The sequence below is a fragment of the Anomaloglossus baeobatrachus genome, chromosome 1, assembly GCF_048569485.1.
Source record: "Anomaloglossus baeobatrachus isolate aAnoBae1 chromosome 1, aAnoBae1.hap1, whole genome shotgun sequence".
NCBI lineage: Eukaryota > Metazoa > Chordata > Amphibia > Anura > Aromobatidae > Anomaloglossus > Anomaloglossus baeobatrachus.
The window spans coordinates 718852998-718868331 of NC_134353.1; the positions used below are offsets into that span (position 1 = coordinate 718852998).

At 46.9% G+C, this 15334-nt stretch overlaps 1 protein-coding gene across 2 annotated transcripts in view; it reads right to left on the reverse strand.

Annotated features, from left to right (window-relative positions):
• Positions 1 to 266: 266 nt before the first annotated feature.
• Positions 267 to 15334, reverse strand: part of ULK1 (unc-51 like autophagy activating kinase 1) — a 158812-nt gene continuing 143744 nt past the window's right edge. For both annotated transcript variants that reach the window (XM_075322133.1, XM_075322125.1), the window contains exons 26-28: positions 9150 to 9307; positions 5846 to 5981; positions 267 to 3797 (exon numbers count right to left, since the gene is read on the reverse strand). In XM_075322133.1, the coding sequence (XP_075178248.1) occupies positions 3742 to 3797; positions 5846 to 5981; positions 9150 to 9307 (350 nt within the window). In that variant the 3' untranslated portion in view covers positions 267 to 3741. The remainder of the gene's footprint in view (positions 3798 to 5845; positions 5982 to 9149; positions 9308 to 15334) is intronic.

Consider the following 15334-nt stretch of genomic DNA (forward strand, 5'->3'; position numbering starts at 1 on the left):
GCGAGTGTACCAAGTTCCAGAACTGGTGTGTTTCCAAAAACCAGACCCACAATAAATCTTCAAAAATATACATCACCCCTTAAAAGGCATCCTCCGCTGTGGTCATGATTTCAGGATTTACTCTTCTGGCAGTAGCATCATGTGACCGCTTTAGCCAATCGGCGGTCACTGATTGGATGCTGCCTTGTCATTACATTTCATCTGGAAGAACGACTCTTGGGCCTAGCCAAAATTTGTTTTTGTTTTAAATAAATATGAGAGTAAAACGTTTTTAAAATTTTATTTCTTTTTTTTTTTCCTTTTTACATTTTCTTATTGAAGGAATACAAATAAAATAAATCAATGCAGCACACGAAAACAAAAATGGAAGAAAATCAAAAAACAATCATGTCTCAAACACTATCAACTTAACTATTATATATTTTTTTTTATAAAAGCAGACATTCCACATCATATATCTCCAACCATGTGTTTTATCACTCAAACCGGCGTATTTCGGACAAGTTTTCATATTACAGACAGCACATTTAGTAGGGAAGTTATTTCTACATGTGCCACTAACTCCTTTCAGATTTCTGCCATTAGTTTAACCCTTTCACTCTACGAGAACAGTGGAAATGTCAGATTGACTCAACCCAGCAGAGTCTTTCTAGAAATGTATGCCTTTGGCGCAACTTTGGACTGTGTATCCAAGAGTAGTGGGCATAATGGCCAGTCACTAGCCAGTCACCAGAAAGGCTTGCCCAATGTCCTGCACTGAATTAATAAGGCTTTAAAAACAAAGTCTTGTAAAACATTTTTCCATCTGGCCACTCACATCTCACACATAAGCACACATGACAAAGCAGAATAATTTAATGAGACTATCACTTCCCTGCGTGTGCAATATTCTGTTCAGCTATGGTACTAAATGGGTTAAAAGGGCACTGTTCATTGTGAAAATCCTGCAATTTATTTATTTTTTTTACTTTAAACTTTTTTTTTTTACATTATTTACTTATCGTATTTTTGGCTAGCACACAATAAATACCAAATCTTTGAATAAATGCTACAAACAACATAAAAACGTGATAAAAATGCAACCCAGCTAATGGCAAATAAAACACAGTTAATTCACCCTTGTGGCCAGAGGCCTAACACTACCTAACAAAGCAAAATAGGTTTTGCTCCTACAAAACTGATTATTTCCTAGGTCTCGTTCAGGCCTCAAGGCGCTTAAATGTTTATTGACTAAAAGCATTAAATAAAATTTCAAGTATTGAAAAGTAAAATTGGAGAAGCAGTGGTAACATGATCCGGCCAGGTTGTTAAAAATGAGCAGGTCCTTGGTGAGTTCTCTTCTATGTAGGAGGAACCCCAGATGTTGTCCCAGAACCTGAAATTAAGGTAACACCATTAGAGATGAGCGGACCCGTGGATGTTGAGGCATGACGGCATCAGCCGGACTTTAGCTAGAGTTCTGTTCTGGGCCCGAACTTGATGTGAACCTTATTGGAACTCATTGATAGGGCAGTTGGGCTCTCTGCACACATACAGCCAGCCATAAACGGAACCCTTCCGCGGGAAGGAAGGCAGGGTTCTCATTTTTTTGGTACACTCTACATCCGATCATGCTGTTGTTACCCCCAGTGCGAGCCATTAAACACTGCAAGTAGCTCAGACTGGGCCGAGCACCGAGTGCACCGGAGCTCAGCGATGTTCGCTCGAGTGGCTTACAGACGTACAGTACCCAAGCTCCAAACACCAATTTTTTACTATTACAAGTTAGTACTATTTTTGTACTAACCCCGAACTTTAACGTTCGAGTCCGCTCATCTCTAAACACCATAAATACTATTTAACCTGTAATTAGATTTAATAGACAGGTCTATTCACAATACAGAGTAATGTTACCTCCGATATACCATCTGAACATGACCAACTGCTTCTAAAGACCTGTAAACCATACAATGTGGAGTAATACTTCTGGATCGAAACAGTTCTTATTTCATCGTTGCAGCTCCAATCAGATCCCATTTCTGCCACCATCAAAGTCAGTTATTTAGTCCATCCACTCATTTTTCAATGCAATTTTGTTAGTAGAGCCATATATTGCAAGTCCGGACTTAATCCACTGATACATCTCCCTATTAGAAACGGTTTGCTTGTATTAGATGAATAGGAGTCTTAAAGTGGCAATATCCCAAAGGGCTTGTTGATAATCCTTCTTCTATAGGCATCATATATAATCCACAACAGTGACCCTGCCCGCACAAGTGTGATCTGCGTCGTCAAGCACGGAGGAGCAGCAACCCTACTTGACTGATTTCTCTGTTGCACGAGTGGATCAAACAATAAAACTACTGATAGGAAGACAAAGCAACAGACATGATAGTCGCATCTTACTGCAATTTACAGTTCTTGTAAAATCTACATTATATACATATATATATATATTTTATATACACTAAAGTATTTACACTGGTAGTGTAGTACAAAAGGAAAGATGAGAGAAGTAACCTTAGCTTCGGATAACTTAGCGTTTCGCCGTCAGTGCCACCTCTGACACCCAGTCCGCCTGAATCGTAATACGCTCTTTGTATGTTCAGGATAACATTTTGGTTAACATTCTCAAATCTTCATTAAAAGTGAATAAAGTGCAAGGAAAAACCTATTTATAAAGAGAACATGCAGGGAAACGGTATTCTTCAACACTGCACTAAGGGATGCCGTTCTGTCCTCAGCTATATTTTTCAGTTTATGATCCACATGATTCACTAAACTCCCAGGAAATCTTCAGTAAACTGCTCAAGTCTGAAAAGGAGCCATTCCCAAGGTTTTACTTAAAAGAATCCTAAAGGGGCACACCCTGGATAATTAGCTCATTTTACGCTCTTGGATTAGCCAATAGCCTGTGGGTTGTAGAAATCCATGAGAAAACTCCATTCTGTGCAAAAGTTACTCCAAACCACCCCGAGCAAGTAAAATACAGTACTTTTTTTTTTAGTTTTCCTTGTTGATGGTGTTGAGATATATCCATAGTTCATAAACTATATTAGTTCTCTGTAAAGGAGAGCAATGATCCAATCTACAGAACAGCGGCAATTATTCAGAACTGTGCAAAATGAAACACGAATAGGAAATCTGCAGAAAACGTAACGGTATGTGCAAGATATTACACAGTGGTGAACCCTGGGATTCTCAGAGCCAGCTGATGAGGGGAACATTAAGGAAACCATGAAATGATGGCTTCCTAGTCCACATCCTGGTCAGACTGTGGCTATATAAACAGTAACAGTGTAATCCTTCCTGTACCATCAGGCAGATCATGTCTCCATTTTGGCTTGGGTGAACTATCTTGCAGAGGGCGTATTTTGTACACTAAGCTGGGCACTCTCCACAGGCGACATACTGTGCTGGTATACAGCACTTTACATGTACTCTTGGCCTTTCATGTCCTTAAGGAGTGCATGACGTCAAATTTTCCCTTCTCAATTCTCCCGTCTTATTATTAAAACATAAACCCCAAGTTGTGTTCTCCAGTCGTTCTTCATCAGAAATAATGTCCTATTAATGTACAAAGGATGCTGAAAAATGTAGTGGGGGTCTCCATGAGGTACTGAGGGAATCCGTGAGAGAATCAATGTTTCATAGGATTTATCCTGCGTAAGGAAATGAGAAGCAAGGACTAGACGTGGTGCTGGCAATGCTGTTCTTCCAGAATGAGAGGAAATGTAGTCGGAAGACGTCTGGGACACGGACTCATGCACAAATGCTGCCTTGAAGTGCAAACAGTCGTCGCTCTATACACAGTTTACCTGTCAGAAAGAACAGAAACATTTATGGTATGCAAAGATCTGTCTATCAATCTATTCATACATTATCTATGGATTCTCTATGGCTACCTTCTGAGCATACCCTCCATCTAATCAGTATACCAGGCCAGCGACAGACCAGGAATTTCTTGAGAAATTCCCGGTTGCCACTGACTGGCAGTGACCTATGGAGCCTTGTTCCGAGAACAGTCTCAGAACGAGGCTCTATAGGATTAGATGGGCAACGTGGTACCTTACATTATTGGATTACGTTGGAACTTTGAGGATTTCTTTTGAATTAATAAATTGGTGAACGAGGGAGTGTATATTCAAATTAACTTTTTTTTCCCCGTATATGTGTGTTTTTTATGTCTACACTTACCGGATCAATAATGAGGGTGTCTGATAGACACTTCCCTATTACTAACCCCAGGGCTTGATGCCAGCTGTCAATTCACAGCTGACATCAACCCAAAATATATTACCTCGATATTACCACACCAGAGCAATAGGGGAGAGACAGGTAGAGTGCCAGAATTGGCGCCTCTAGTAGAGGCGCCATTTTTGGGTTGGCTGCGGGCTGCTATTTTTAGGCTGGGAAAGACCAAATAACCATGGGCTTTCCAAGCCTGATAATACCAGCCCCCAACTGTCTGCTTTACCTTGGTTGGTTATCAAAAATAGGAGAGACACCAAGTCATTTTAATTATTGCTGATAGCAGCGTACAGACATTTTCCCCATGCCAAAAAGCTTGTTGATTGGTTGCGCTGCAGCCTTTCACCAAACTTTATTAGCATATAAACAGCACTCGAACTCCGAAACCGACTTTTTTTTTTTTAAAAAAAAAAAAAAGTCAGTTTTTGAGTTTGAGCCCCGGACACCAGGTGTCCAGATCAAACTGCGAACTTTACAGTTTGTTCATCCCTAGCTGCTGCCAATTGCAACTACTTCGATCTGACATATATGTGGCCTCCATTTATTTAGATGGTTATTTCTTTCGGCACATGGTTTTCTGACAATGCATTCTCATTAGTGCAGCCTCAGGCCTTGGGGGCCATAATAACACATTTTAGTATAGACAAAGTATATTTAGGTAGGAATGTTATTGTGTATGTGTAGTAATGGAGACGTCTATCATTGACATTTGCTCCGGTGTACATATCGGCAATATAATTATGTTTCTCATAAAATAACACTATCCAAGTCATCTCAAATCTGTGCCTGGCTAGGGCAGAAGTTATGTAGCCAGTAAAAGCTTAGACATGATTATGGTAACAGCAATTATGGGAATAATTTGTCTTCATTCTTTTCAGTATTAAATCAACTGAAACCTAAAAGTCTGACAAAAATACTATAAGAGTTGGCTAAAGTGAAACAGTTGCATCGAGATAGCCATTCAGCATTCAGCATTTCTGACAACTGTTGAAGGGAATCTATCACCAGGTCTTTGCTACCTCATCTGGGAGCAACATAATGTAGGGGCAGAGACCCTGATTCCAGCGATGAATTACTTGCTGGGCTGCAGTTTTGATAAAATTATTATCTGATGCAGGTCTACCAGTTCTCTGAATGCAGAGCTGTGTATAACCCTGCCCACACCACTGGCCATGTCCTGTGCATAGGCAGAAAGCTTCCAATCGGTGGTGGAATTATACAGAGCTCATGAATATGGAGGACTATTTATTTTTCTATTTTCATCATCTTTTTAAAACTGAAGCAGGTAAACTGACTAAACATTTTTTATCTATTGACACCTTGAAATGGATCAGTTAAACATTTCTAAAAAAAAATGGCATATTCTGTTTTAAATGAATCTTTATAGATCTGAATGGGAGACTCAGATGTGGAAAAATGGATAAACTGAAAGGACACATGGATCCATACAAAAATAATGAGTGTGAGAATTGTTTAATTATGAGTAAAAGTGTGGTAAAGACAGGAAACAAGCAGTAGAAGATAAAGATTACATCAATACAACATAAGCTCCAGGCTATCCTTTCTTGTGCGTGACGGCTAGCATTCAGTCCCAAATATAATGGGGTATACTTACATTTGCTGATATTCTCTATATCTGCCTGCTCAGTCATGAAGTTCAGCAATCCGTCCATCAGGAGCAGAGCTTTGTGATATCTCTGCACACAGTCTTCTCGATGGTGAAACATCTCATCTAGGGCTGCAGACTGCACCTGTAATAACATGTCAGTATTAGGATATATTCTTTATGAGCGAGAAATTAAATATCTTCTAACTAAGGCTAGGTTCACATTTCCATTGTTTTTCATCAGTCATATGCGTTGCTTGACAGCTGATCGCTCACAGTAGCCGGCCGCCGGGTGGTCAGCTGATCGCTCTCAGCAGCCGGCCGCCGGGTGGTCAGCTGATCGCGCACAGCAGCTGGCCACCGGGTGATCAGCTGATCGCTCTCATTAGCCGGCCACCGGGTGATCAGCTGATCGCTCTCATTAGCCGGTCACCGGGTGATCAGCTGATCTCTCACAGTAGCCAGCCGCCGGGTGATCAGCTGATCGCTCTCAGCAGCCGGCCGCCGGGTGGTCAGCTGATCGCGCACAGCAGCTGGCCACCGGGTGATCAGCTGATCGCTCTCAGCAGCCGGCCGGTCAGCTGATCGCGCACAGCAGCTGGCCACCGGGTGATCAGCTGATCGCTCTCATTAGCCGGCCACCGGGTGATCAGCTGATCGCTCTCATTAGCCGGTCACCGGGTGATCAGCTGATCTCTCACAGTAGCCAGCCGCCGGGTGATCAGCTGATCGCTCTCAGCAGCCGGCCGCCGGGTGGTCAGCTGATCGCGCACAGCAGCTGGCCACCGGGTGATCAGCTGATCGCTCTCATTAGCCGGCCACCGGGTGATCAGCTGATCGCTCTCATTAGCCGGTCACCGGGTGATCAGCTGATCTCTCACAGTAGCCGGCCGCCGGGTGATCAGCTGATCGCGCACAGCAGCCGGCCGCCGGGTGATCAGCTGATCGCTCTTATGAGCCGGCCACCGGGTGATCAGCTGATCGCTCTCAGCAGCCGGCCGCCGGGTGATCAGCTGATCGCGCACAGCAGCCGGGTGATCAGCTGATCGCTCTCATTAGCCGGCCACCGGGTGATCAGCTGATTGCTCTCATTAGCCGGCCACCGGGTGATCAGCTGATCGCTCTCATTAGCCGGCCACCGGGTGATCAGCTGATCGCTCTCATTAGCCGGCCACCGGGTGATCAGCTGATCGCTCACAGTAGCCGGCCGCCAGGTGATCAGCTGATCACTCTCATTTGCCGGCCGCCGGGTGATCAGCTGATCGCTCACAGCAGGCGGCCGCCGGGTGATCAGCTGATCGCGCACAGCAGCCGGGTGATCAGCTGATCGCTCTCATTAGCCGGCCACCGGGTGATCAGCTGATCGCTCTCATTAGCCGGCCACCGGGTGATCAGCTGATCGCTCTCATTAGCCGGCCACCGGGTGATCAGCTGATCGCTCACAGTAGCCGGCCGCCAGGTGATCAGCTGATCACTCTCATTTGCCGGCCGCCGGGTGATCAGCTGATCGCTCACAGCAGGCGGCCGCCGGGTGATCAGCTGATCATTCGGCCGCCGAGAGAGCGCATGCGCAGCGGAATCAAAAGGATTCCGCTGCTCAAAAAACGCTACATGCTACGCTCCTGCCGCCCGACGGTCAGTTGTTCCACGACTGATCAGTCAGGCGGAGGATGAAATGCAGCGTCAAATGGATTCCGTTGTTTACCAGAGCTGCGGATTGTGACTGATACAAATTGACGGAAATATGAACCTAGCCTTAGTGGTGACTTTAAAGCCATGTTGAAAATGGTGGATGCTAGAAGAGGCCTCTATATACTAAGGAGACCTCCCCTCGCATTGCTTGAACAGAAGAGTGATGGCCGATGGTGATAGTGGGGGGTCTGACCTAGCGAGAAATATCTCCCCAGCATTTTCTTTGCACCAGGCTGCTTCAAATCAGGACTTATAAATGAATGGTATGGGGCTTAGTTACAGAACTAAGACCTGGTACAGCACTTGGTCAACAGAGGCACTATGCAGGTAAAAATCAAAGAATTGACCACTTTGAGTGGCAATTTTTTACTTACAATATCACTTTTGCAATTGGGTTTCTTTAACAATTGTGCACCATTTCCCTTCTCTAGCATTTGTTTTGTCCATTGATGACTGCAGAAGCGCTCCTAATCATTTTTTTATAGCAAAGCCTGTGTAAATGTGTGTACTGGGATGCGCCTGCATTATTACACTCACCGCTCCGGATTCCAGCGCCACTCCAGTCCTCTTCTTCGTCACGTGACTTATATTCCGACTCGCTTGCTTACACTTATGTGTGAGTTGGAAATCACTTTTTTAGTGTATGGAGTGTCAGAACGAGGCTCCATAGGCATACAGTATTGAAAAGACTTCCGACTCACACAACCTGTAGTGAGATCCAGAGTTGAAATAGAAGTCTGGACACTATAGAGTGTGACGATCGGTAACACACTATACTAGTGATAATTATTGGGAGTGATTTTTTAAATTGAAAATCCATTAATCAACCTGCTATAAGGGTCAGATGGGGAGTTTGTAACTCTTTAAAAAAAAAGTGGATATCGCTTAAAGAAGGGAAAATAAAGAAGGGACCACTACACCTCCTATACACCCATTGTTCCCTCATTCTAGCAATCACTGGGGTTCCCAGTGGTCGGACCCCCATGATCACTCAGCAGTATGGCCTCACTTTATTATGAGACTACATCCCTGTAAATGAGAGTTTCAGTCCAGTAGTATGCTGCGGTCGGTGGATCGACATTGAGCAATTATTAAATAGATTCAGATGAATTAGGCCTAAGCCACACGGCACGAAAATCGGTGCGAGTGGACTGCGATAAAAAAAATCACATTCCACTCGGACCAATATTAGCCTGTGTGTCAGCACACATGAGCGATTCTTTTCTCAGCCCTAATCGGACCGAGCAAACAATCGCAGCATGCTGCGACCGTAATGCGATCCTGGTTTCTCTCGCACCCATTCAAGTGTATGGGGCGAGAGAAAAATCGCACTGCACTCGCGGTACACCGGTGTACCGCAAGTGCAGTGCGAGATTGGCAATAGCCAGCTACGGAGGAGAGAGGGAGATAAATCCCTCCCTCGCCTCTTCAGTGCCGGTTCGCTCGCACGGTCGGACTTCAGTCGCAGGGACACTCGGCTCTGCTGTACTGTAAGCGTGAGCCGAGTGTCATGTGAGGGGATCGCAGTAATCCCCGTGTGGCCCCAGCCTTATGGCAAGTGTAGTGAGTTTATTCATTATTTCCATAATGACAATTGATGCAGATTTCTGCTGCCACTCACCATCTGGACAGTATAGCTAAAGATCAGCTTTTCCGCAGTGATGCTGTTGATCCGGTCCATGAGCTTCTGTTTGTCAGCAAAGAACCTCTGAAGCCGCATGTTCAGGCAATGGCAGGAAGACACGCAAGACTTGTACAGGTCATTCAGCTTCTTTACCACTACAAAAAGCACAAAGCAAGAAAAGTCAGCAGAGACCTAATATTATTATTTCCTACTTGCCAGAGAAGGGATTACATTATAGGAAGTCAGAAATTGCAAAATTTGTCCTTCTTGTCATCTATGAAGAACCTACGTATGGCTGGTCGTAGACTTATGGATATGCCACTTAGGGAACGCTCACACGAGCGTATGAATTGAACGAGTGCAATGCGAGAAAATCTCGCATTGCACTTGGACCAATGTTATTCAATCAGGGAGAGCAGATTGTCAGCTTTTTTCTCATCCAGATTCTGGATCAGAGAAAAGTCGCAGCATGTTGCGATTGTCAGTGAAAGTCGTGTCACTCGCACCCTTACAAGTCTACGGGTGCGAGTGAAACATCGGACTGCACTCGGATGACATCCAAGTGCAGTGCGATAATAGCATCAGCTGTCAATGGAGGAGATTAATCCCTCCCTCTCCTCTACAGCTGTGATCCAATCACAGGATCGGATCAAAGTTGCATGACACTCGGCTCATGCTAGCAGCACAATGGGAGCAGAGGGTCATTAGCATATCGCTTCTAATGGCGATACCATCGTCTGAATGCAGCCTAATAGTAATCCCTTGTCTATGAAGCTGAACTGATTCTTCCAAGACATCAGTGAAATAATGTGATACATTGGCTTTTAACCTGTAGTCTGAAGTCCTTGTTTGCCCACAAAAGAGCAGCGATAGATCTGTCTGGCACCTATAGTAAAGTAATTGAGTCCGGAAGGTACAACTATTGGACATGTAATGATTTAATGTCTACCAACAATTTTATTTAAATCAAAAAAGGTCCGTGGAGCCTCTGTTACGATTCTCGACACAGAAACTAGCCAGATATCCCTCCGGGAGAGACCTAGTGGCTCTTTTTAAGGAGACCACCATAACCACCATATTAAGTGGCCCTTTTAGTCAATATCCAACTCTTTGACGAGTTTAAAGATATGACAAGGGAAATACCAAGGCCAGGTATCCATCCACAGACATCTATTTGGGGGTATTGCCCCTCATCAGTGTGGAGTAGGATTCTGGCTAGGTGGGAGCAATGCCTAGTAGACCAACAAGACAAAACAATCACTGATCTCGGGGAGACCAGGCAGAGAAAACACTGCCGGCAGCCAGCAAAGGCGCTCAACACAGTGAAATCCTAGGTGCATTGCCCCCTGGGAAGTATTGCAAATCAAAAAAGGTCCATGGAGCCTCCGTGGACCTTTTTTGATTTGCATACTTCCCAGGGGGCAATGCACCTAGGATTTCTCTGTGTTGAGCGCCTTTGCTGGCTGCTGGCAGTGTTTTCTCTGGCTGGTCTCCCCGAGATCAGTGATTGTTTTGTCTCACAATTTTATTTATAATTGCCCGTCATTGTTGACTATAAGGCTATGTTCACATACAGCATTTTTGTTGTTTTTTTCTGCCATCAAAGAAGGGAATTTTGTTTACTTACCGTAAATTCCTTTTCTTCTAGCTCCAATTGGGAGACCCAGACAATTGGGTGTATAGCTACTGCCTCCGGAGGCCACACAAAGTACTACACTTAAAAGTGTAAGGCCCCTCCCCTTCTGGCTATACATTCCCCCGTGGGATCACGGGCTCCTCAGTTTTAGTGCAAAAGCAAGAAGGAGGAAAGCCAATAACTGTTTTAAATACAAATTCAACCCGAGAAACAACCTCGGAGAACTGAACTGTTCAACATGAACAACATGTGCACCCGAAAAAAACAAACTTCCTAAGAAAACAGGGCGGGTGCTGGGTCTCCCAATTGGAGCTAGAAGAAAAGGAATTTACGGTAAGTAAACAAAATTCCCTTCTTTGTCGCTCCTAATTGGGAGACCCAGACAATTGGGACGTCCAAAAGCAGTCCCTGGGTGGGTAAAAGAATACCTCGTGATAGGGCCGTCAAACAGCCCTTTCCTACAGGTGAGCCACCGCCGCCTGAAGGACTTGTCTACCTAGGCCGGCATCCGCCGAAGCGTAGGTATGCACCTGATAATGCTTGGTAAAAGTGTGCAGACTCGACCAGGTAGCCGCCTGGCACACCTGCTGAGCCGTAGCCTGGTGCCGTAATGCCCAGGACGCACCCACGGCTCTGGTAGAATGGGCCTTCAGTCCTGATGGAATCGGAAGCCCAGCAGAACGGTAGGTGTGAAGAATTGGTTCCTTGATCCAACGCGCAAGGGTGGATTTGGAAGCTTGCGACCCTTTACGCTGACCAGCGACAAGGACAAAGAGTGCATCCGAGTGGCGCAGAGGCGCCGTGCGGGAAATGTAGATCCTGAGTGCTCTCACCAGATCCAATAAATGCAAACCTTTTTCAAATTGGTGAACTGGATGCGGACACAAAGACGGTAAAGTGATATCTTGATTGAGATGAAAGGAAGATACCACCTTGGGAAGACATTCTGGAATTGGACGCAGAACTACCTTGTCCTGGTGAAACACCAGGAATGGAGATCTGCATGATAACGCCGCCAGCTCGGACACTCTCCGAAGAGACGTGACCGCCACTAGAAAGGCCACTTTCTGTGAAAGACGAGAAAGGGAAACCTCCTTCATAGGCTCGAAAGGCGGCTTTTGGAGAGCAATTAGAACCTTGTTCAGGTCCCAGGGCTCCAATGGCCGCTTGTAAGGGGGGACGATATGACAAACCCCTTGCAGGAACGTGCGTACCTGAGGAAGTCGCGCCAGGCATTTCTGAAAAAATACGGATATCGCGGAGACTTGACCCTTAAGGGAGCCAAGCGACAAACCTTTTTCCAACCCAGACTGCAGGAAGGAAAGAAAAGAAGGCAATGCAAAGGGTCAGGGAGAAACTCCCTGAGCAGAGCACCAAGATAGGAATATCCTCCACGTCCTGTGGTAGATCTTGGCGGAGGATGGCTTCCTAGCCTGTCTCATGGTGGCAACCACTTCATGAGATAAACCTGAGGCCGCTAGGATCCAGGACTCAATGGCCACACAGTCAGGTTCAGGGCCGCAGAATTCAGATGGAAAAACGGCCCTTGAGACAGCAAGTCTGGACGGTCTGGTAGTGCCCACGGATGGCCTACCGTGAGGTGCCACAGATCCGGGTACCACGACCTCCTTGGCCAGTCTGGAGCGACGAGAATGGCGCGGCGGCAGTCGGACCTGATTTTGCGGAGCACTCTGGGCAACAATGCCAGAGGTGGGAACACATACGGTAGCCGGAACTGCGACCAATCTTGAACTAAGGCGTCTGCCGCCAGAGCTCGGTGATCGTGAGACCGTGCCATGAAAACCGGGACCTTGTTGTTGTGCCGTGACGCCATCAGGTCGACGTCCGGCATCCCCCAGCGGCGACAGATCTCCTGAAACACGTCCGGGTGAAGAGACCATTCCCCTGCGTCCATGCCCTGGCGACTGAGAAAGTCTGCTTCCCAGTTTTCTACGCCTGGGATGTGAACGGCGGATATGGTGGATGCCGTGTCTTCCACCCACGTCAGAATCCGCCTGACTTCCTGGAAGGCTTGCCGACTGCGTGTTCCCCCTTGGTGGTTGATGTATGCCACCGCTGTGGAGTTGTCCGACTGAATTCGGATCTGCTTGCCTTCCAGCCACTGTTGGAAGGCTTGTAGGGCAAGATAGACTGCTCTGATCTCCAGAACATTGATCTGAAGGGTGGACTCTTTCCGAGTCCACGTACCTTGAGCCCTGTGGTGGAGAAACACTGCTCCCCACCCTGATAGACTCGCATCTGTCGTGACCACCGCCCAGGATGGGGGTAGGAACGACTTTCCTTTTGACAATGAGGTGGGAAGAAGCCACCACCGGAGAGATTCCTTGGCTGCCTGAGAGAGGGAGACCTCCCTGTCGAGGGACGTCGACTTCCGGTCCCATTGGCGGAGAATGTCCCATTGTAGTGGACGCAGATGAAACTGCGCAAAAGGAACTGCTTCCATTGCTGCTACCATCTTCCCTAGGAAGTGCATGAGGCGCCTCAAGGGGTGCGACTGGCCCTGAAGGAGAGATTGCACCCCTATCTGTAGCGAGCACTGTTTGTCCAGTGGAAGTTTCACTATCGCTGAGAGAGTATGAAACTCCATGCCAAGATATGTTAGTGATTGGGTCGGGGTTAGATTTGACTTTGAAAAGTTGATAATCCACCCGAAACTCTGGAGAGTCTTCAGTGCCACGTTCAGGCTGTGTTGGCATGCCTCTTGAGAGGGTGCCTTGATAAGTAGATCGTCCAAATACGGGATCACGGAGTGACCTTGCGAGTGCAGGACTGCTACTACTGCTGCCATGACCTTGGTGAAGACCCGAGGGGCTGTCGCCAGCCCGAAAGGTAGAGCTACGAACTGCAGGTGTTCGCTTCCTATAACGAAGCGTAGAAAACGCTGATGCTCTGGCGCAATTGGCACGTGGAGATAAGCATCCTTGATGTCTATTGATGCTAGGAAATCTCCTTGAGACATTGAGGCGATAACGGAGCGGAGAGATTCCATCCGGAACCTCCTGGTTTTTACGTGTTTGTTGAGCAGCTTTAGATCCAGGACGGGACGGAACGACCCGTCTTTCTTTGGCACCACAAACAAATTGGAGTAAAAACCGTGACCTTGTTCCTGAAGAGGAACAGAAGTCACCACTCCTTCCGCCTTTAGAGCGGACACCGCTTGTAGCAGAGCATCGGCTCGGTCGGGCGGTGGGGAAGTTCTGAAGAAGCGAGTTGGAGGACGAGAGCTGAACTCTATCCTGTACCCGTGAGACAGAATGTCTCTCACCCAACGGTCTTTGACCTGTGACAGCCAAATGTCGCCAAAGCGGGAGAGCCTGCCACCGACCAAGGATGCGGAGAGAGGAGGCTGAGAGTCATGAGGAAGCCGTCTTGGTAACGGTTCTTCCGGCTGGCTTTTTTGGGCGTGATTGAGTCCGCCAAGAATCTGAGGCCCTCTGATCCTTTTGAGTCCTTTTGGACGAGTAGAATTGGGACCTGCCTGAGCCTCGAAAGGACCGAAAACCAGACTGTCCCCTCCTCTGTTGGGGTTTGTTTTGTCTGGGCTGAGGTAAGGATGAATCCTTACCCTTGGAGTGTTTAATGATTTCATCCAAACGCTCACCAAACAATCGGTCACGAGAAAAAGGCAAACTGGTTAAGCACTTCTTGGAAGAAGAATCTGCCTTCCATTCTCTCAACCACAGGGCTCTGCGTAAAACCACAGAGTTGGCTGACGCCACCGCCGTACGGCTCGTAGAGTCTAGGACAGCATTAATCGCGTAAGACGCGAATGCAGACATTTGAGAGGTCAAGGGTGCCACCTGCGGAGCAGATGTACGTGTGACCGTGTCGACCTGTGTAAGCCCAGCTGAAATAGCTTGGAGTGCCCATACGGCTGCGAATGCTGGCGCCAACGACGCCCCAATCGCTTCATAGATGGATTTTAACCAGAGCTCCATCTGTCTGTCAGTGGCATCTTTAAGTGCCACCCCATCTTCCACTGCAACTAGAGATCTGGCTGCAAGCCTGGAGATTGGAGGGTCCACCTTGGGACACTGTGTCCAGCCCTTGACCACGTCAGGGGGAAAAGGATAGCGTGTATCTTTAAGCCGTTTGGAAAAACGCTTATCTGGATAAGCGTGGTGTTTCTGGATTGCGTCTCTAAAGTCAGAGTGGTCCAGAAAAGTGCTTAATTTACGCTTGGGATACCTGAAATGGAATTTCTCCTGCTGTGAAGCTGCCTCCTCTGCAAGAGGAGCTGGTGGAGAAATATCTAACATCTTATTGATGGACGCTATAAGATCATTCACTATGGCGTCACCATCCGGGGTATCTAGATTGAGAGCGGCCCCAGCATCAGACTCCTGATCAGTTACATCCGCCTCATCACACAGAGAGTCGTCCCGCTGGGACCCTGACCAGTGTGATGAAGTTGAGGGTCGCTCATAGCGAGCCCGCTTAGGTTGTCTGGGACTGTCGTCCGAGTCAGAGCCGTCACCCTGGGGTGCATGTGACACCCCCGGAGCTAGGAAGTGGTCCAGCTGAG